This window comes from Xiphophorus couchianus, chromosome 7 (genome assembly GCF_001444195.1).
Source record: "Xiphophorus couchianus chromosome 7, X_couchianus-1.0, whole genome shotgun sequence".
NCBI lineage: Eukaryota > Metazoa > Chordata > Actinopteri > Cyprinodontiformes > Poeciliidae > Xiphophorus > Xiphophorus couchianus.
In genome coordinates, this window is record NC_040234.1 from 26,269,293 (window position 1) to 26,290,144 (window position 20,852).

Below are 20,852 nucleotides of genomic sequence, written 5' to 3' on the forward strand. Positions count from 1 at the left end.
CCAATCATCATACCGGTCAGGAAGGGTTCTGTGTCCCAGAGATGAATGTGTTTTGGTCCAAAATGTTCAAATCAACCCCAGAACAAAAGCCAAACACCTTGTGAAGCTGCTGGCTGAAGCTGATGAGACAATGTCATCATCCACAGTGAAACATGTGCTGTACCAACATGGGTTGAAAGGCCACTTAGTGAGGAGGAAGCCATTAGTCCAGAAGAAAGGAGGGGGGGACGTACACACACAGCAGTTTGCAGATGTCCACAGGGACAAAGAATTTTATTTTGGAGACTTGTCCTCTGGTCTGATGAAACTGAAGTGGAACTGCTTGGCGATGATGACCATCGTTACATTTACATTTACAGTTGTAAGCATGGGAACATCATCCCAACTCTGAAGTATGGGAGAAGGCAGCATCACATGATGGGGCTGTTTTTGCTGCAGGAGGAACTGCACTTCATAAAATACATGCCATCATGAGAAAACAATGTTATGTGGAAATACTGATGCATAATTGGAAGACATCCAACAGGAAGTTTGATGTCTGATTAAGTTTGATGGAAGATTGGTCCATTTAAAATGTTCTACCTCAACAGCAGGCCTGATGTAGTCCTGGTTCCTGCAGTGGAAACTCAGGGACAAACTATTGTAGAAACTGTCCTGGTTCCTCTGAAAAGTTTACTGCAGTTGAAACGCACCTTTCATGTCTCAGAATGGTCCAATCAAAATCCAGTCCTCAAGCCAACGGAGAATCTGTGGAAGGTCTCTCCATCCAATCTGACTGAGCTTATTTACAAAGAATGGGAGGTTGTATCTTGTTTATTATGAAATAAAGTATTAGAACAATAGTTTCACACCTTGTAAAGCAGGCGTGTTCTCTTCCTTGACGGTCAAGTATATGGCCCTTTAAACCTTCAGTTGATCCAGCCACCAGGCATCTTAGCTCCACCGTCTGGCTTTTCACTGGAATCACTGGGGGAATTCTGACTGCTGATTGGTGGACAAACTTTCTCCTCCTTTCCTATAATCCTCACTATGGAGGAGTGTGTTCAGACCTGCTGTATACACACACTTCTCGCTCTCTTCGGCTACAGATATTACACCTTGGACACTTCACACCTACATTTCATTTAACCTGCTCTGATTTGGTCCTGATCAAGCTGCAAGCATGACGATCAGAACAGCTCGTCCCAACCGGGGGCAACGTTTCCGGCCTCGTACGCACTGCCTCAAGAAGGTTGGTGAGAGCATTATCATTTTTACTCAATTTTTGCATTGCTACTAATTGTGGCAATGGGTTTAAAACAGTAAACACTGGCTATAAAATATATGTTTACTACAAAAATAATTTACTTAAACCACAAGCATCCAGATTGCACCTTCTGCTGCTTTATGACATTCTAAAATATACAGTTTATCTGCAGGAAACCATTCCCACCATGCAGTCAGATTGTTTTTGATGTTTTTGTATACATATGTATTCATGGTTGCTGTAGGTAGGCCAGATAAGCTGAGGCTTACTAAAGATAACCTCTAATCCCACTTTAAAGCCAATTAGCTTTGTTGCTCGGCAGTCAGAGGTCACTGCTAAAGAAATTATTCTGCAGAATAAATGGTAAATGTTGTGTACTAGCATGGCAGAGAGGACCCTAGAGCACTTTACATACATCAGGTCATTCAGTCATTCACCCATTCATAACACATGCATTCACACACTGTTGGTGGTGAGTTATTGTAGCTACAGATGCTTTGAGGCAGACTGACAGAACCGAGGCTGCCATACAATCAGCTGACTACCATCATGTGGAGCCGTAAACATCTTGATAGATCAGCTGCTTCAGGCTAGAGCTCCAGTTGTAGCCTGAGCAGGGCTTCGAACTGGCAACCCACTGGTTACAGGTTGAACTCCGACCTCTTGACCCACTACAGTCCCTATAACCTGACACCAGTGATGGCATAGTTACTTTGAAAAAGTAACTTTAATCAGATTACTGATTACTCCTTGAAAAAGTAACTCAGTTAGATTACTGATTACTTGATTTGGAAAGTAACTAAGTTACATTAAAAGTAACTTTTTTAGTTACTTTCAGCAACTGCTAACAACAACACTGTGAAAATTACATTGATCTTTGCCAATACTTAATTGTAAACTATTTTATAATGGTAACATCAACAATGTGTCTCCACTGATAAGGTTGAACTGAAGGGAAGATTTTTTAATGGTTACAGTGCAAAAAAAAACAAACGTTAGTAATTTGTGCATGTTTTTGTGTGATCCACTATTGTCTGGAAAACTCTAAGAAGGATTCAGGAGAGTTCTTTGTCAACTTGTGCTTATACCTTCAAGCATTCAGAAACACATTGACAGGAGGGAATGAAAATATATTTGCCATTTTCTAAAGTTAGAACCACAGACCTGCGTTTTATTGGCGTTGCATGTGACAGACCAACACATGGTGCATTAGTTGGAAGTGTGAGGAAAATGATAAATACTTTTTACAGTGTAGAAAAGCATGTGTGGTGTCCGTCAGACCCCCTGAGTTGATACTTTTCAAACCACCTTCCATTGCAATAATAATTCCAAGTCTTTTAGGAGATGTCAGCTTTAAACATTCAAAGACTAAAATATCTTGAGATGTTTTACTTCTTTGCAAAACATCTCAAGCCGTCAGATTGGATGGAGAGCGTCTGAGACCATCAGTGTCTTTGTCAAAGAGTTTCAGTTTAAGTCTGGATCTGAATTGTTTTAAACAAACAAAACATGATTAGTTTGATCTTCTAATCATGGAGTAGCTATGCTACCCAGAAACAATTATTTTTCATATTTATCAAAATAATTTTTGGAATAACCATAGTCCTTATGGGAAGTTTGGAAATGGACTGAATTTATATAGCACTTTTCCAGTCATTTTGACCACTCAAAGCGCTTTTACACTAGAGTCACATCCAGATCAGTAGGCAAGCTGGAATCGAACCTATAACCTTCCAACCGCAAGATGACTACTCTACCAAAGAGCCACAGTCGCCCCAGTCGGAAACTGGGATTCCCAAACTGGGATGGATGGGAATCTCAATCTCAATTCCCATCCATCCCAGTTGGAAGGAAGGGAAGGGTAGTAGGAATTGTTTATGTGAGTAGAATGGCAGAATAGACTAGAAATATCCTTTATTGTCTCAAAGTGGGGAAATTATGAAAATATGAAGTACTGATAAATCAAACTGTTGCTATATAAATGTGGCAGCCGATTGGTGCTGTCACTAGTTTAAGTAGACATAAACAATGGAGTTCATCATCCCTAAGTCCTTCCTTAATATTTACCTGGAAGAACTTCGAAGTGTGTTGGCTGAAAATATATTTTTTTTGTCCATTCACACGTGTGAATGTTTCTTTCTTCCAGCTAGACGCCACTGTGGTGGAGATGCAGGACCCAAAAAACGGAGTAAAAGGTTCAGAGCAGAAGCTCAACGTCACCACCATTCCTCACGCCATCGCTGGTGAGGCTGACACACACAACTAACTGTTTTATTTCAGACTTAAATAAATAACTGCCACAAAGTCGTGGAAGTAATTATGTGAATTCTATTTTTACTTAACATGTTTGTTGCACAGTAAATGACACATGGCGAATGCAGGTAAGCCCCACAGCATCAGCAAAACATTTGAACAAAACATCAAGGATAGTAACAGAACAAAAGAACTAGCACCAGTAGTAAAGGTGGGGCAGTTGGAGATTTACTCTCTGAAAAGGTGGAGGCTAGGCTAGCTCCTCCACACTTTGAAAAAGCCCTGGTTTAGTTCATGAGCTTATTGAACAGGCTCTGTGCATGTGCAAAAAGGTAGCACCATCCATCCATCTATGTATGTATGTATGTATGTATGTATGTATGTATGTATGTATGTATGTATGTATGTATGTATGTATGTATGTATGTATGTATGTATGTACGTATGTACGTATGTACGTACGTACGTATGTATGTATGTTCTGGTTCTGCTGGAAGTTTCTTCCTGTTAAGGGGGAATTCTCCCCCTTAACTTGACTTTATTGTTGACCAGTTTGGATTGTTGATACGTGACTTAGTTTGTATGATTTGTTTTTCTTCTCTTGTTTTTTTTTGGGGGGGGGGGTTGTCTGTAGACCACATTCATGGTGAATTATTGCTAAAATAACAAATAATAATAAATCAAATTATGGTATATTCTAAACTACTAACAGCTGTTTGTGGATAACAGGAGAAAATTATTTTTTAAAGAATTGTTCTAGACTTTTGCGGAGAGATTTTAAAATGTGCAGGAACGATGTGGATTGGAGATCCAGTGGCAGATTATTCTAGCGTTTGGGAGCAGAGCACCTGAAAGTCCTGAGGTCCACAGTGGAGCAGTGTGGACTGCTCCACTGTGAGAGAAAGTGTAGACAGAAGAGTGTCAAAAGAGGAACAAATGATATGAGATGGTATGTAGATGTGAAGGAGATGAGGAGGGCTGAGGTCATGGAGGTAAATATTTTGTAAGCAGTCAGGATGGGGAGCAAGTTGGGGTAAAGACGCAATATGTCTGGGGGAGAGGTAGAGTTGGATGGCAATCATGTAGTAATAGAAATTAATACCATTTTTTTTGACACTGCTGCTGAGAGTTTATTCTAAAACTCTCCAATCTCTCTCCAAACTCCAAACAGAAATGTGAGGTTGGAAATTGTTCTGAAATCTTAAAAATCAATGGTGGCTAAGCCAGGTTTCTGAAATATTGGTGTAATTATTGCTGTTTTAAATAGGGCAGAGACAGAGCAAGAGGTGAGGGAAGAATGGATATGTCTGCAATGAGAAACAAGAGTGAGGGGAGACAAAGTTTGACCTGTGTTTGTAGGCAGGGATCCAGTGGTGGAGGACGTACGGATGATGAAGGATGTTTCACTGATAGACGGCAGACTGGAAATATTACGTGAGGGAGAAGAAGGTGCAGAGAGTTTTAAGCAATATTTGGAACCAGTTATGTTGTAAGGACGAGACAGTTGTGGGTGAATGTTTTCAATTTCAGAGGCAAAAACGTTCATAGATCTATTGCAGACATTAGCGGAATATAAGAGGGCCAAAGGTGTCAGGGAACCAGAGAATATTACGGAGAGCAGAGAACATGAATTTCCACTGGCAGACTGGATGATGGGCGTACGATTAACAGATTCTACAAGTTCTTTTGAATAATGCAAAAAATCACAGATTGTGTGAAGACACCGACAGGCTACCTCAGTGCCTAAGCTGCTGAGGCTAAATAAAGCAGGTGATAAGTGGATGAGATTTGAATGGTGCTTTACAAGTCAAAGTAGCTTTCCAACCGAGTCTAAGATTAAGTTACGCCTGCAGGCACATAAATCTTCAGCCAGGTGTAAAATGTCTGGGATGGTCTGAGACAGTCTGCTGGGAGATTGGATGGATTTTTATGTATCATCATTTTCAACATGCATATTACAGAAATCTGATGTTTTCAACGACACTCAGCTGCAGAGCATCAAGAGCGTCATTCAGGAGGGAAAACTACGAAACAAACGTACTTACCTTAACATCGTACAAGGAAATCAAAAACTAAGAAGCGTTTGATTCTATGACACTATCACAAAACTTTGTAAAAAAAAAAAAAGAAAGCAAAAAATAGCAGCCAATTTGTCACAAACATAAACGTTAGGTAGGTACTGACAGGAGGCCATGATTGATTGACTGTGCTCAGATTTTCTGTTTCTCCAAACAGGTGCTAACATAATTGCTTGGATAAGCAACAAGATGAAGACTACAACAGAAGGTAGTTGCTGTGAATGTCAAAATGTGTTTCTTTTCTCACAATGGCACTTTTTTTTTCTTTTTCAAAAGAGTCCGTGTGATTCTAGAGTAAAGAGTATGTATCTGGTGCTACCGTTAAAAAGATTTGCAGAACTGCTCAAACTCTGTTCCATGACAAATGTATCAATGATGCAATGATGTCTACAATGAAAATACACATGTAGGATAACCAGGTTTATCAGTGTTTTTCAAAGATGCGCTTAAAAAAACACACACACACAAAGTGTGCATAATACTCTAATAGAATGAGTTTCCACTTCCACAAAGCAAGAGCTGTGTCTGCAATCTTGGCTTAAACTCAAACATGTTAGATTTCACCAGGACCCCTTGTCCCCGATCCTGTCTGCGGGGACAGAAAGTGCACATCTGGTTTGGGAAGCTAAGAGTATCACTGAGGTTATGGTCCTCCACCGGAAAAAAGATGGACACCTCACTTTTGGTTGAGAGTCAATGTCTGTTCAAGCACAAGCCTACATCTCCTCTCATGAACAAGATGTAGGCATCTTGTTCATGGACATGGACAGACATGGACAGATTGGGGCTTTGTCTGGAGTAAACTCTGGTTGTTGGTGAAGACGAAGCTGAGCAACACAGCAAAACTCTTGATTTACTGGTAGGTCTTCATACCAACCCTCATCAATGGCCATGAGGTAGAGATCATGACAAGAAAAACAAGATCCTAGAGACAAGGAGCTAAAATGAGCTTCCTCCAGAGAGTGACTGGACTCAGCCTTGCAGATTGGACCAGCAGCCTTTCCATCCAGGGGAGACAGAGGGCAGAGCTGCTGCTCCTCCGTATCACAAAGAGTCAACTGAGATGGTTCAGAGATCTGATCAGGACGCCTACTGGATGCCCCCCTTTGGAGCTTTTCTAGGTACTTCCAACTGAGAGGAAACCCCAGAGAAGACCCAACATCTGTTAGAATATCTGGATGTTGTCACTAAGGGGCAGCAGAGGAAGAGCGAGGAGCACACTGAGGGAAAGTTATGACTGAGACAACAAAGTCCATATTAAAAAGAAGGGAAGAAATCATCTCCAAACAGAACATGGATCTATTAATAACAAATAAATAACAATAAATGTTAGATGGAATTATGGCAACATGCAATTTTTGTTCTAGTAATAATTTTTGATTATTTTAAAAGAAATAGAAATTAGTATTGTTACACTATAAATTTCCCAAAGGCTGTTTTGTAGAGCTGCAGAAATTATTTTGATCTTTTTTCTTGTCTCCACAGGTCCTCCCTTTGACTTGAATTAACTTACAGTATGAATGCTATATAATATTATTTCCGGATTGTTTAACAGTGTGATAGAATCAGTCTGGCTTTGATCTAATCAGGAAGGACATGGTGCACCTGCTGTCTGTCTGTCTCCATTTTCTCTGTCCTATCTTTAAAAAGAAAATCTTTGTTTGAGTCACATGAACAGATGTTTGTAGTAAAAGGTTTCAGGGAAGAATATGAACACAATCAAGTATTAACGTCTCCTAAAGTCGTACTTGCATTATTTCACATTAAACATAATAAATCTGGAAATAGTTCTATTTGTCATTTATTCAGTTTGATGGTTTTCAGAGGGTTTTTTGCCTCAGAAAAATAAGATATAGTTTCTTGACAGTTTCTTGAATCTCAGAAAACAATTCATATGACATATAACAGATTGCTACCTGATTAGCTTCTCTTTCTGCCTTCCTCTTTGAACTCTCCAGAAGCGCAGGTCTTTGGCACCATGTTGGTGGCCTATGGCTACATCTACCCGCTGCAGAACCACAGGAAGCTGGTGATGTGTAACGACAGCAGCCTCTACCGCTTCCAGGTACAGATAAATCACTGCTGCATCTCTGATGACTAACTAGGTCTGTTCCACTGGATTCAATGAGTTTTAAAGGGATAGGTCAAATTTTTAAATTGATGTTTTGTTGAAAGGTTATAAGCACTTGGAAGTTTCCCTTAGTGGAAAATCCAAAGAGGGCAAAGCCAATGCTGGTCTAGGAGAGGCCAAGACCAAGCCAGATTTAAAATGTTTTAAGCATGTCACTAGGCCTGTCGCAAACGATAAATCGATTAATCGTACGATAAATTAAAACTATCGACGTCATTTCAATTATCGGCATTATCGTCTCTTCCGGCCTTTTTCTCTTTCTGTTGATGACACCGAATGAAAAAAGGCTCAACTCCGGTGCTCTCCACTGACCCTCCTTCCTCATTTTACTTAGTGTAATGCCCAGCGCACTCTACACGATCTTAGAGCTGTCAGCCGATTGTCGGCCCATTTTCAAAACCTGACAGACCCAACATTAGCCGACAGAAATCCTAGGTATAACGGTTCGATGGGTTCGGTCCTGCCGTGTGGTGTCCAACAATGGGAACAAAATAATGGCTACAAGTCCATCCATCCATCCATCCATTTTCTGTTCACCCTTGTCCCTAATGGGGTCGGGAGGGTTGCTGGTGTCTATCTCCAGCTACGTTCCGGGCGAGAGGCGGGGTACACCCTGGACAGGTCGCCAGTCTGTTGCAGGGCAACACAGAGACATACAGGACAAACAACCATGCACACACACACTCACACCTAGGGAGAATTTAGAGAAACCAATTGACCTGACAGTCATGTTTTTGGACTGTGGGAGGAAGCCGGAGTACCCGGAGAGAACCCACGCATGCACAGGGAGAACATGCAAACTCCATGCAGAAAGACCCCGGCCGGGAATCGAACCCAGGACCTTCTTGCTGCAAGGCAACAGTGCTACCAACTGCGCCACTGTGCAGCCCGCTACAAGTCCAGTGAACTAATTTTAAAACCAGGTATTAATCAATACTTTACTACAATCTACCTGCAATGCATGTGGCTAGTGTCAGCGTAAAGTCCTGACTGAATGAAAATCATTAGAACCTATAGTATTTATGTCACGTTAACGAAGAACAGCTGAAAAGTTACCGGGTTTATCAACTGCAGTAGCAATTTCGCTCCAACTCCTCCTCTTGTCATTTCTATATTCTTTGCATGTTGAATAAACATTAATGTTGTTTCCACATCGGCTGGACTTCGGGTTGCGCCGTGTCAGCTGTTTGGGATTCCCCTCCGTAATTTCCCCTCAGAAAACTCCGAGGAGAATCCTTGCTTTCTGATTGGCTACCTGTCACATTCAACAGGTGTAGTTAAAGCTCCCAGTCGGGGAAAAACCCTGATTTAGATCGGAGCGGCACCGACGATCTACCGTAACACACCACACAACCTTAGAAAGACCAACGTTTTAAGATTGTTGTAAAGGGAAAAATAGGAGCAAAAAATCATATAGTGTGAACTATTGCATCAGGTAGTCGATGTGCCCATCTTCTCTATTTAAATCTAATTATTACTGAAGGGAAACATAATATACAGACTTCATAATCTGCCCTCTTTTGGTTGAATGCAGTATTTATTTCCACTTTTACTTTATGTTGTTTAGTTTTTATTCAAGTACATTTATTGTTAATGGAGACTGAGAATCCATTTTGTTTTTGTTTTTGGTTGTTTTGTTTATTTTGTTTATCATCTCCAGTGTTAAATATTCTTTTGAAAATAAAGCGTATCTATCTTTGGCAGGAAATCACATGCATTATTATGTCATTTCCATTAAATCAGTGTAAAAAGGTCTTCAAACAATATTATCGTTTATCGCAATAATTTTTTGAGACAATTAATCGCTCAGCAAAATTTGCTATCGTGACAGGCCTACATGTCACAGTAGTTATTATATTTGCTCTCATATGGACTCTAAGTGGTCCTGGAGGGCTGCGATTATTTACTTAGGAGTAGGACTTTGAGGATATTTTCACTCCTGATAGTTCAGTAGACTTGGCTAGACTGAGGATCAAAATTGCGCCATTTGTTACATCTTCAGCTGCTGCGGGTCACTTTCACACTATATTGTGTCAAATGAACTAAGCCCTTTGAAAAACCTGTTCCCATCCTCGCCTGTGGTGGCGCTATTTGGTTCTGTGGATCCAGTAACTCCTGAAGGAGGAAGTTTGAAGGCAACTCCATGGTGTCCATAAGGTTCAGCACTCACACTCAGTGGACTGGCAGCCAGTACCGGAGTACTGCCACCTCCAGGTCTAGGTTGCTGCTGGTTCCACTGCGCCCTCTAGTGGATACCTGGAGGATCCAGAATGGAAGACATACACACACGCACGCGCACCCGCCTCCCCCCCCTCCCCTCCCACACACACACACACCTCATAACCCTCACACTAGCCCTTAGCTTCAACCTCCTTCAAAATGTTGAACTTTGATCCAATACATTCTGATCGTTCATGTGTGTTCATAAATTAATTGAACAGGAATGTGTCAGATGACAGCAAAGTCAGACATGACACATTGCAAAGGAACAATTAAAGTGTCACATTCTGTATTTATTTATTTTTGAATTATTCTATTTTTCTTTATTAGCAGAAAGATTCAGATAATTAAGACTTGTTTTTCTGCTAAGAAATTCTAAAATAAATTTTTTAAATGGCTTTTATTTACTTAGAGGAAACCAGAGCACTACCACAACATCAGAGCCAGGCACTTTGGTAGGAGGTGGCTAGTCGCTTTATTGTATATTCAAAGCTGTTAATACCAATGTTAACCTTTCCAGACCCCTTACTTCTGGCCAACACAGCAGTGGGTTCCAGAGGACTCTGATTATGGTAGGTGAAGTGTTTTAATGAGAAGTGTTGCTACCCAGAATAGTGATGATTGATGTTGTGTGTCCCTGATGAACCTGTATAAACTAAACAGTTAGCATTAGTTAAGGGTAGTTCAGAATTTTTAAAGCGAGGCTGTGTTTATAGGTTATCAGCTGGTTTTAATTTCCCTGCAGTAAACAACAGTCTTCAGTCTTTTGTTATTAAGTGATGTTTGAGGTTTTTTATTTGTTATTTTTAAATTTGTTTCCTGAGATTTCTGGAATCATTATTGCCATTTAGGTCTTGCCATATCTGGTTGATTTCTCTGTGTTCATCATTGCTGCTGGCTTCTCGCCATATCAGTTCATTGCTTTATGTTTAGTTGATCTGTTCTTCTCCTCCTTTGTTGGTTTATTCTCCTATGTCAGCGTCAGGCTTTTTTGCTTTTTCATTTGTAGATCCATTTGTGAGTAAGTTGAGCTTCGTCTGTGTCCATTGTGTTAATTATTCGCTTTTCCTCCTCAGTTTCCCTGGTTCCCGTATCCTTGACTACAGGTTGCTTGACCTCCCCGGTGGTTAAGCTCCTTGAACATACTGTTCCTCTGCTTTCCATGTCATGATGTCCTTGTTTTTTAAGTTGAAAGTTTTGTTTGCCAATTAAAGTTAAGTTCAGTTAAGTAGTTAGTATAGCACAGTTAAACAACATGGCAGTTCAAAGTTCTTTACATGTTGAAAACATAACACAGCCTTATGTTTTCACTTTTTTCCAGCCATTTACCTGGCAAAGAGGAACATCCGTAAGAAAGGCATGCTGGAAGCCTATGAGCAGGTACCTGTGCTGTGTGGGTCACACTAGGATTATCATAACAAACACATCTAGAAGGGCCATGATACAGGGGCCATGCTAGTGATAAGTAAAGTGTCTGTTAGCCATTAGCATCTTGGGGCTTGTTTCCGTCATTAAATTGAGCTGTCCTAAGCGTGACCTTACGTTTAGCTGGCAGAAAATACTCACATTTAGAACTGGTTGTGGTGAGGTAAAGGAATTTTTCAGTTAAATGGAAAATACCACCGCTTCCCCCAAACCTAATCTCTTTCCTAATGATTCCGTGTCTCAAACTGAGTAGATTACAACAGTTATGATAGATGTGTTTTCAGGAGGTTAAATCTGTTTCATTTACAGAAAGTGTGTTTTTTTTCTCTATAATAGATGCATCAAGAGACTCACCTGGTCCATACTGTCACCCTGTTTGTGTTTTAAACAGGTAGATTACAACCACCTGCATGAGTGGCTGAACCACAAGTGGGACTTTATTGTAATGCAAGCCACTGAGCAGTACAAGTAAGTGACCTGGATATACCTTCATACATGCCTTTAGAAAACAGTCACACAGACACAGACACACCACCCAGTTCTAATGGCCATGGCCTTCAGACCTGTGTATTCTGGAGCTGACATGTTTTTGGAGCTCCCCAGAACACAAACTGCTCTATAGAGCACTGAGCTACCTTTAAGAATATGGTAAATCACTGAACTAACCATTTCAAAAGGTGGAATGAATGAGAATGAGAATGAGAAAAACTATACAGAATTAGTCTAAGAATGCTTTATGATAATTAAGGTGGAATATCTGCTTGTTTCTCTCAAAACATTCTGTTTACCAAAGAGCATCTTTGGTAAACAGAATGTTTTGAGAGAAACTCAGTGAAAAGGCACTTATTTTGTCACTGTCTCTTTAAAGACAGGCGATGCTTAGGTACATTTCCATATTTCAGCATACAGCATCACTCATCAATGCCTTGCAGAACTAATCCGGGAGGATTTCATATCATACACTAACAAAGTTTTTTTTATTCCTCTTTACAATTATGTATGGCTTTAGGTTGGCTCTAATTGGCTGATTTTGACCATAACTGGTACATTTTGCAGATGGCTGTAGATCACAGATTATCTGTCTCATCTTATATTGCCACCACAAAGTGACAGTTTTAACAAATTTGTAAAAAAAAAAAAAGAAAGAAAAAAAAGCACTGCTTATAAAAATTACATACTAATGCTTTAAAAATAGTCCCAACATTTCTGAAACCTGTGGTGTGAACATATCTATGAAGAACAAGCATGGTAAACATCTGTCTTCAGAATGTGAGCATCTTCATCGTTTCCAAGTTTTAAAGAACATCTATTATTAAGTTCAACATGAATAGACATGTATGCGCCTCCTTGTTTGCTGTTTTTTGTGTTTCGTTTCTTTGGTGCTCTTCCATGTTTCCTTTGCTTCTGTGTTTTCCAGGGCTGGTAGAGACAGGAACAAGGCAGACCGAGTGGTCTTTGACTGCCAGGAGAGAGCCTTTTGGATTGTGAACAGGCCTCCGGTCAGTTTGTCTCATTTTCTCTATATGTTTGGAAAAACATCAGTCATTACTTTACAGCCACTCAGTGAGGGTTTATGTGTAACAGTGCCCTGTGTGCCAAACATAACCCGACCTATTGATGACACAGGCCATTCAGCAACACAGAACGGTTTAATAATAGCTTCTGAGAAACTTCAAGGACCAGTCCATTTCCTAATATTGATTGATCTAAACTGGTAGATGGATACAAAGCTGTATCCAAAAAAATCCTCATAAATGTGTTTTCAGTAGTGTAAAATTTAACTGAAATAAATAAGTATTTACAACAGAATAATAGAACAAACACTCACAATGACATGTTGATCAGATCATAAAGGATATCTAAAGTAAGTTAGATTTTTAATTAACTTGTATTAATCACCTTACCATACATACTGTACTACCATACAGCACATACCACACCATCAATCCACACAGTGCAGTCTAGAAATCAAAAACTATTGTACATTTTCATACTTTTGTCTCTTTACAAAGATAATAAAGGTTTTTTTTTTTTAATCTAAAAATGTGTTGGAAAGAGTTTCTCCTCAGTGCAGAACAGTCCAGTTGAGTTTTGACTTAAAATGCAAGATTTTGAACTAGTTTGCTAAATGGATTCCACCCGCAGAAAATCCCTTCAACTAAGTGCTGAAGCAAATATCCACTTCAGTGTCGTCAGCAGACACTTCCCTACAGCTGGAGCCTGGAGATGTTACCACTGTAACATCTCCAGGCTAAAACTCCATTAGATTAAGAACACTGCTTGGTCTGATGGAGGGACTTCCTCCCATAATGCACCCTGAGTCCACTTTACAAGCTGGTGGTTGGAAGCCATTAGTGGTTATCATTAATCGGCATGAAGATCCAGGCTGGACTGCATACAGCCTCACACAGAGCACTCACCACTTCAGCTTTTACACTTCTAAAGTGCAGATCACCCACTGCTTGGTGACTTTTATGTCACCTGTCAGAGGTAAGAATGTTATGGCTGATTGGTCAATATAACCCTAGACTAAATAATTATATTCTCTGTGTGTTTTGCTTGTCCAGCGCCGGACTCACAGTGCTTTGGACGTTGGCCCAGAACGACTTATTAATCCCAATGTAGAAGAGGTAACAGGTCAGTACACACACACACACACACACACACACACACACACACACACCCATGCCACAGACACACGCGCACACACACACAAACACACCCCAACCTGTGTCTTTGTGAAGCAGAAATACCACATACAAAACTGACTGAAATGAAACATTTTGACTAATCTCTTCTTCTTTCTGATTTGTTTGTTCTTCTTTCGAACAGATCATCTTAATACGAAGAGATGAAGGCGTAAAGTTTGACTGTGTTCACACTGTGTGGTCCAAAGGTCTCAAAGTGCATCCAGAACTGTTCTGTTCCAGTCAACATCTCAGCACAATTTAAGATCATCTCTGATAAGATTAAGATCAGTGGCAAAAACATTGAAAACTAATGTTGAAAATGAAAGGAAATGAAAATTTCGGACTTGTGACAAATGTTATGTTGTATTTGAAACCAATTTTAATCTTAGACTTTGGGACGTCACTGTGTGCATATGATGTGGTGCTGTGCTCCATTTAACTCCTGAAGACGTTAAAGTTGTAAAAAGTTATCAACAACTTTATGACCAAGTATTAGTTAGAATTAGAAAGACAGTAGTGTAGTTCCACAGTGTAGATATCATCATCCAGTACTGCTGCTCTGAGCATTATGTGTTGTGTTTAGTCTGTTTGTGCTTTAATGTAAATGAAGCCAGGTTGGTGTCATGTATTCCTCCATATTATCCAAAAACTTTAACGTATTTTATTGGGTTATTACATGCCAGACCCACATAAAGTGGAGAATAACTATGAAAGGTGCATGTTTTTATTACAAATAAAAATCTGAAAAGTGTAATGTGTATTTGACCTTCGTGAGTTGATACTTTGTAGAACCAGGTTTAGCTTCAGCTCCAGCCGCAGGTCTGATCCTGCTGTGGGTTTCTGGTTCCTGTCATAAACCCACAAATAGATATTTGATCTATTCTGTTTCTGTTCATTCTGTAGTTTATTTAGGATTACCAGACTAAAGGGGGATAGAGACAACCTTTTCTACAAGTTTCAGATTTTTGTATCTAAAATATTTTCAAAACCATGTTTCATTTTTATTTGTGTTGTAACTCTGCAGTATTTTGTGTGGGTTTGTCACAGTAATTCTGATAAAGTACACTGAAGTAAGATGTCGCAACATGACAGACATGAAAATCTGAGGGGATTTTAATACTTTTGCATTCTATTTTAAAAATGTTCCATAATGATCTTTATCTTCTTTCCTTCCTTCCAGAAAATCACCTTTGACCAATACAGACGGGTCGTAAGTTAAAGCATTTAACATATTTTAATTACTAGGCTCATTAGTTTAATTAGCAATATGGCATAGAAAATCACTGGAATCACGGAGATTTGTTTTTTCTCCAATGTAATAAATAACATTTTGTGTTCATATTTTTTAGAACATTTTCTACCAGCAAGCCATCATGAGATCCAAGGTCAAATCTAGCGTTTCACTCGGAGCGTAAGTTCTTCTGGTTCTGTTTTATTAGAAACGTGACAGATTTAAAGAGCGTATTCCATAAAATCATCCAATTAACTGATTAATCATCAGAATAATTGAGAAATTAATCAATTAATTGTCAGAATGATCAATTACTAAAATAATTGCTATTTTTAGCACCGATTATTGTTTTTTTTTTGTTCCCTTTGATTTATAACACCAGATATTTGCAGGTGTTTCTGAATTTTTGCAACAGTGTGCAATAGGTTGAGTTGCTGTTGGTAGTGAAGGCCGAACTGTGCTGGCTTTCCTGCAGGCTGGTCAAATACATCACCTCCTACAAAAACCACGATGCTTTCCTGGCTCCTTGTCTACCCAGCAACCCGTGGGAAACGGACCACGACGCGTACTGGACTCTTAACATGAGAAGGTGAACACGACTAGGAGAGAAAACAGAAACCATCAGGACTGGTAAACAGTCCACAGGATGCTTGCTGTAATCACAAGGCTGACTGTTTGCTCCCAGAGTGGACGTTCCCACTAAAATGCGAGTGGAGCGCTGGTCCTTCAGCTTGTTTGAGCTCCTGACGGACCTGAGAGGCCGAGACGATTTCAAGGTCTTCCTGAAGAAGGAGTTCAGCGGTACGATGCTGCAGCGATTAATCAAATTAATCATGACGAATTGATTATTGAAATAATCCTCAACTGATTTAGTCATCGATTAATCCTTTACTAAAAGCCATTTGCTGAAAGAACACTTAGTGCACTGTAAAACATTTGAGCTGTATTTGGTTGTGTCTTGAATCTTCTATTCTTTAAGTCAAAATAATTTAGCGAGTTTTAGGTTTTGAACCTAAATGTGAGTTTATGAAAGATAAACCTGCAGTGGTAAGTTGTGTTGACTTTTTATTAATTTTGTAAAACCTGAATAAACTTGAGGTTTTAGGTTAGCGCTTAAAAAAACCCCACGAAAGAATAAAAAGACAGGAGTGGGATTGTTTCCCAGAGTGCTTAGCGGCACGTTTTTGTATTCTGTGTGAGATGGAAGTGTGTTACATTGATCTGACTCTTGTGTGTTATTAAGGCGAATGTTCACTTTAATGTGATGTTTAATAAAATTCTTTATCTGATCAGAAGTTTGTTTGTTCTGTACTCCAGGGGAGAACCTGGCCTTCTGGGAAGCAGCTGAGGAACTGAAGTGGGGCACGGCCTCCTCCATGTCAGCCAAGGCCGAGACCATCTTCAAGTAAGCCTGAAAACGGACCATTTATGTCCACATAGTTGATTTCATTCACTTTTTTTTTTCTCTTGTCTTGGATTATTTATGCATGCTTGAGAAATCCTTGAATCTCCATGACAACCATTCAGAGGAATCTCAATGCTTGCTCATATAAATCCACGCAGCTCCTCCTCAGAGCTGCTGCTTCCAAGCTTCCACCTCACAGAGCAGCCTTCCCCACTCAGTTCCTTTAGACTAGCCAGCAGAAATTAGCAAACACTGAACTCATTGCACAAGCTGCTTCTCAATGCAACATTCCCAAGGATGTTGCATTGCATGATAAACGGCATAACGAGGAGCACTGCTGTGATGATGAGCTGAAGAAGTGAAACAGTATTGGTATCTTAAAGAGACGGAGTCCAGTTTAAGACAAATTTCTTTTAAGTCATATTTGATATATACAGCATTTTTGCAGAACTGAAGGTAACGTAGCTATTTGATTGTTCTTTAAATGGCACTATGTGTCTGGGAAACACATAGTACTGCCTTTTCACGTGCGTTATAACTGTGCATTTATTTGCTTATATAGGTGTGAGGAATCTGAGCTGGTGTCATCATGAATCATGTGTTCATGCTAACAGGACCTTCCTGGCACCGGGCGCCCCCCGTTGGATCAACATTGATGGCAGGACGATGGGCCTGACGGTGAAGGGCCTGGAGCATCCTCACCGCTACGTCCTGGAGGCGGCTCAGACACACGTCTTCATGCTCATGAAAAAGGTCAGGCCTTCTAAGATCTTTTACTGATGTTGACGGATATTCTTCATCGGGGCGATTCCAGTCAGACCAATACAATGACGTTATGATAATGATATTAAAATTGCATAAATGGAAAATACAGTGGAGGGACGGCATCCACTGTGTTAAATCAGAACTTTAAATCAGGGGCATTGACGTTCAGGTTGTGCTTGAAATAACAATTTCCTGTTTTTTATTTATTTATTTATTTTTTGTACAGGACACATTCTTCCGTTACCTCAAGTCGCCAACGTACAAGGAGATCCAGAAGAAGGCGCTGAGCCCTGAGGCCCATAACTTCAGGTGTGTATGATTTCAGTAAGGTCAACTGCAACCCAACTGTCAGGATTCTGGGCTGTTTGAGTTGTTTTGGGTTTGTTTATTGTGTTCGTTAGTCTCTTTCTTTGATTAGCTCAGCCTTGTTTCGGACCTTAGTTCAGTCCTTCTTAGTGATTCAGGTTATGTTTATTTCTTGTGTCTAGTTATTATGTCCTAATTATGCTCCTTTCCTAGCCCCACATGTGCTCTTTCTCTCCCCTCACACCTGTAATCATTTAGCCAGTCAGTCTTTTGTTTCTTGTTCAGTAATCAGCCTTCGTAGTATTTCTACAACACTTTCTCAGTCACTCCTTGTTGGTTCCTTCGGCTATTTCCTGTTATTAAAACTTCAAAACTACTCACAGTCTCTACCTTGCTGCATTTGGGTTAACTTTAAAACAAGAAATCATGACTCTAGCGTAGTTATAGTTTAAACAGGTTTGAACACAAGTCCAGTTCTTGACACATAATTACGGTTAAGTTCAGCCAATAGCTGTTTGGAAATCATGTGGTCGTTTCTGTATAACTGAGGGATCATTGCTGCTTATCAGGACGGACTGACTGACAAAATCCCCAAAATTTGTGTTATATATCTATTCAGTGCTGTCAACACTTATTGCGTCTTCTGACTACAGATTAACTATTGTGTTTTATGTGACAGAATGAGACATGACTATGACTATCTCTTATTCTGTGGGGGAGAGAAACGAGACATGAGTTTCAGTTTTTTACTGGTAGAAAATCTGAAAAGTGTGCCATGAGTCAGAACTGTGCAGGGCTTCTGGGTAATGTATTTTCTGGTTTTGAGCATCGACAGCCAGGTTTGTGCTAACCTAGTTAATCTAGGTTAGCACAAACCTATATATCTAGATAGACGTTGACAGGTGTGATGATGCAATATAAAAACACTGTTTAAAAAATGACCAAGTTCTAAAAGAGAGACCTTCCAGTTTTTTGGAGAACTGTTATCAAGACTCCTTAAAACAATCTATTACCTGAGTCTCCACTAACCTTTAGTCTTTCAGTCCAGGGTTCTGTAACCTGCGGTTCTATAGCCACATCTGACTCTTAGAAACTCTGACTCCAAATGATGAGGGAACTGCTCTGGATTTACAAATGGTTATAACAATGGCAGGTCTTAACTATTTTTCAGTTATTTTCCTGGAAATTCTTTTTTTAAAACCAAAAAATAAAAAGAAAATATTTGTTCTGTAAAAAATTCCAACTGATTGCTCTAGTAGATGTTTCTCAAGAATATCAAAAAAAGGTTTTCAAAAGATCAGATCATTTCTGCGGCTTTGTTTAGCTGGACTGATATGGGTGGCAAGAAACGTTTGCAGACCCCCCACCGTCTCACGTGTGTTTGCATTCCCGCCGCAGTCCGGCACAGCTGGAGGAGAACGCTCGGAACCGGAGCGCCGGCATCCATCCCATCATCCTGTGGCAGCAAGAGGAGGAGGAGAAGGCCAAGGCCGCTGCCGCTTCCGCTCCAGTCGACGTCAAGGCGGTGATGAGCAAAATAGACAGAAAGAAGTAGAAACGGTAGACGCATGTCTGATCTTGTGAATGCAAATTTAATTTTATATAAAAGGGACTCTCTTGGATTATAAAGTATGACTTAGTAAATGTTACACATCTACACATTGTGTTGATTCTAAACGTACAGAGTACAGGTCTGAGCTTTGAGGAATATTGTCAGAACTTTATCATTTCTACTCCAGCTTCTTCACGCAGCATACAGTAAGGACTAAAAGAAACAATATGTTGTGCATCACTACAGCCATAAGCCTGATTGTGTTTTATGTCACAGAATGAGACATGACTCTGACTATCTCTTATTCTGTGGGAGAGAGAAACGAGAAAGGAGTTCCAGTATTTTACTAGTAGAAAATCTGAAAAGTGTGCCATGAGTCAGAACTGTGCAGGGCTTCTGGGTAATGTATTTTCTGGTTTTGAACATCGACAGACTGACTGACTTTCGTCCTTTCAAAATGACTCAAACCGAGTCTGATTGGAAAAAGAACATCTGTGAACATCAGCTTTCCAACCTCTATATTACAACCTATAATAGAAAAATTCCGCATGAATAAATTTCATTTCAAATTTCATAAAATCTTAAGAGGAAATCTGGAACTAAAGTATAAATTTTACCACGCTGGTAATCATCCGCCTACCTTTAACATTTACAAGACAAGGAGACACTTTCTTCCCCAGACTAATGAAATTAATCCAAGTATAGAGACTTAAAATTCAACTACATCCATTCAAAATGGATTCTATGACCTTCATCCTATGTAAGACAATACAGTCAAATGCAGTTTGAAAAGCCAAATAAAGTGATCCATGTAAGGAAGCGTATTAGCATCAAAACACTGACTTTACAGCAGTTTGTGATGTTGAACATGTAGTCTCCATGACGCTGGTTATTCTCTAAAAAAAACCTCTGAGGTCACAAACAGAACAGCTTAAGGAAATGTAACCAGTCAAGCTTTGGTCTCTAAAATCTAAAAAAAAAAATCCACGTTAAAGTTTCAGCTGATAATGGGGGAAAGTTTGTGGGGATGAAATAATCGCTGTAGAAGCAGAAACATACATTTCAAGTCATAGATATAAAACACTGCTCACTGTTTCATGCTGTAGATGAGTTCTTATTGTTATTCAGTGATTTTGACATGAAGTGATGGAATCGGTTCATGACTTTCAGTAAATTACAGAAATGACCAACTCTAATAACATATTGTTGCTGCAATATGTTCATAACATTTATTCTGTAAACACAGGACCATCACTGGACCGTGTAGCTAATATGCATAGCATGTATAGCATGTTAGTGGATTTACATGTAAAATGTCTGTCCTGTTAACTACAAGCTTGTACAGTATATCAACCTGGAGAATGCTGTAAATGTAATAAACTGCAGAAGTAGGAGAGCTGTCTGAAAGTGTTTAATAGGAACGTCTTACAGACTGTTTGGGGTTTTGCTCTCTAACTCTACAGTGACTGGAATCAAAGACGCTCTGTTCTCACTCCTGCTGAGGTTTTTCCCAGGTTTCTGGTCGTTTCACTCAGCTTTCCACTCTGACC

The 20,852-nt window shown here is 39.8% G+C and overlaps 1 protein-coding gene across 1 annotated transcript; it reads left to right on the forward strand.

The window, feature by feature from the left end:
• The first annotated feature begins 870 nt into the window (after positions 1–870).
• rgs9a (regulator of G protein signaling 9a) lies at positions 871–20,696 on the forward strand. Its single transcript, XM_028024008.1, has 17 exons — positions 871–1,231; positions 3,393–3,489; positions 5,735–5,785; positions 7,536–7,642; positions 10,449–10,500; positions 11,250–11,308; positions 11,745–11,821; positions 12,771–12,852; positions 13,921–13,983; positions 15,224–15,253; positions 15,393–15,454; positions 15,750–15,863; positions 15,960–16,075; positions 16,592–16,679; positions 17,294–17,432; positions 17,671–17,753; positions 19,149–20,696. Exons 1-17 carry the CDS (start codon positions 1,163–1,165, stop codon positions 19,303–19,305), a joined length of 1,446 nt encoding a protein of 481 aa, XP_027879809.1. The 5' UTR covers positions 871–1,162; the 3' UTR covers positions 19,306–20,696.
• The last annotated feature ends 156 nt before the right edge of the window (positions 20,697–20,852 follow it).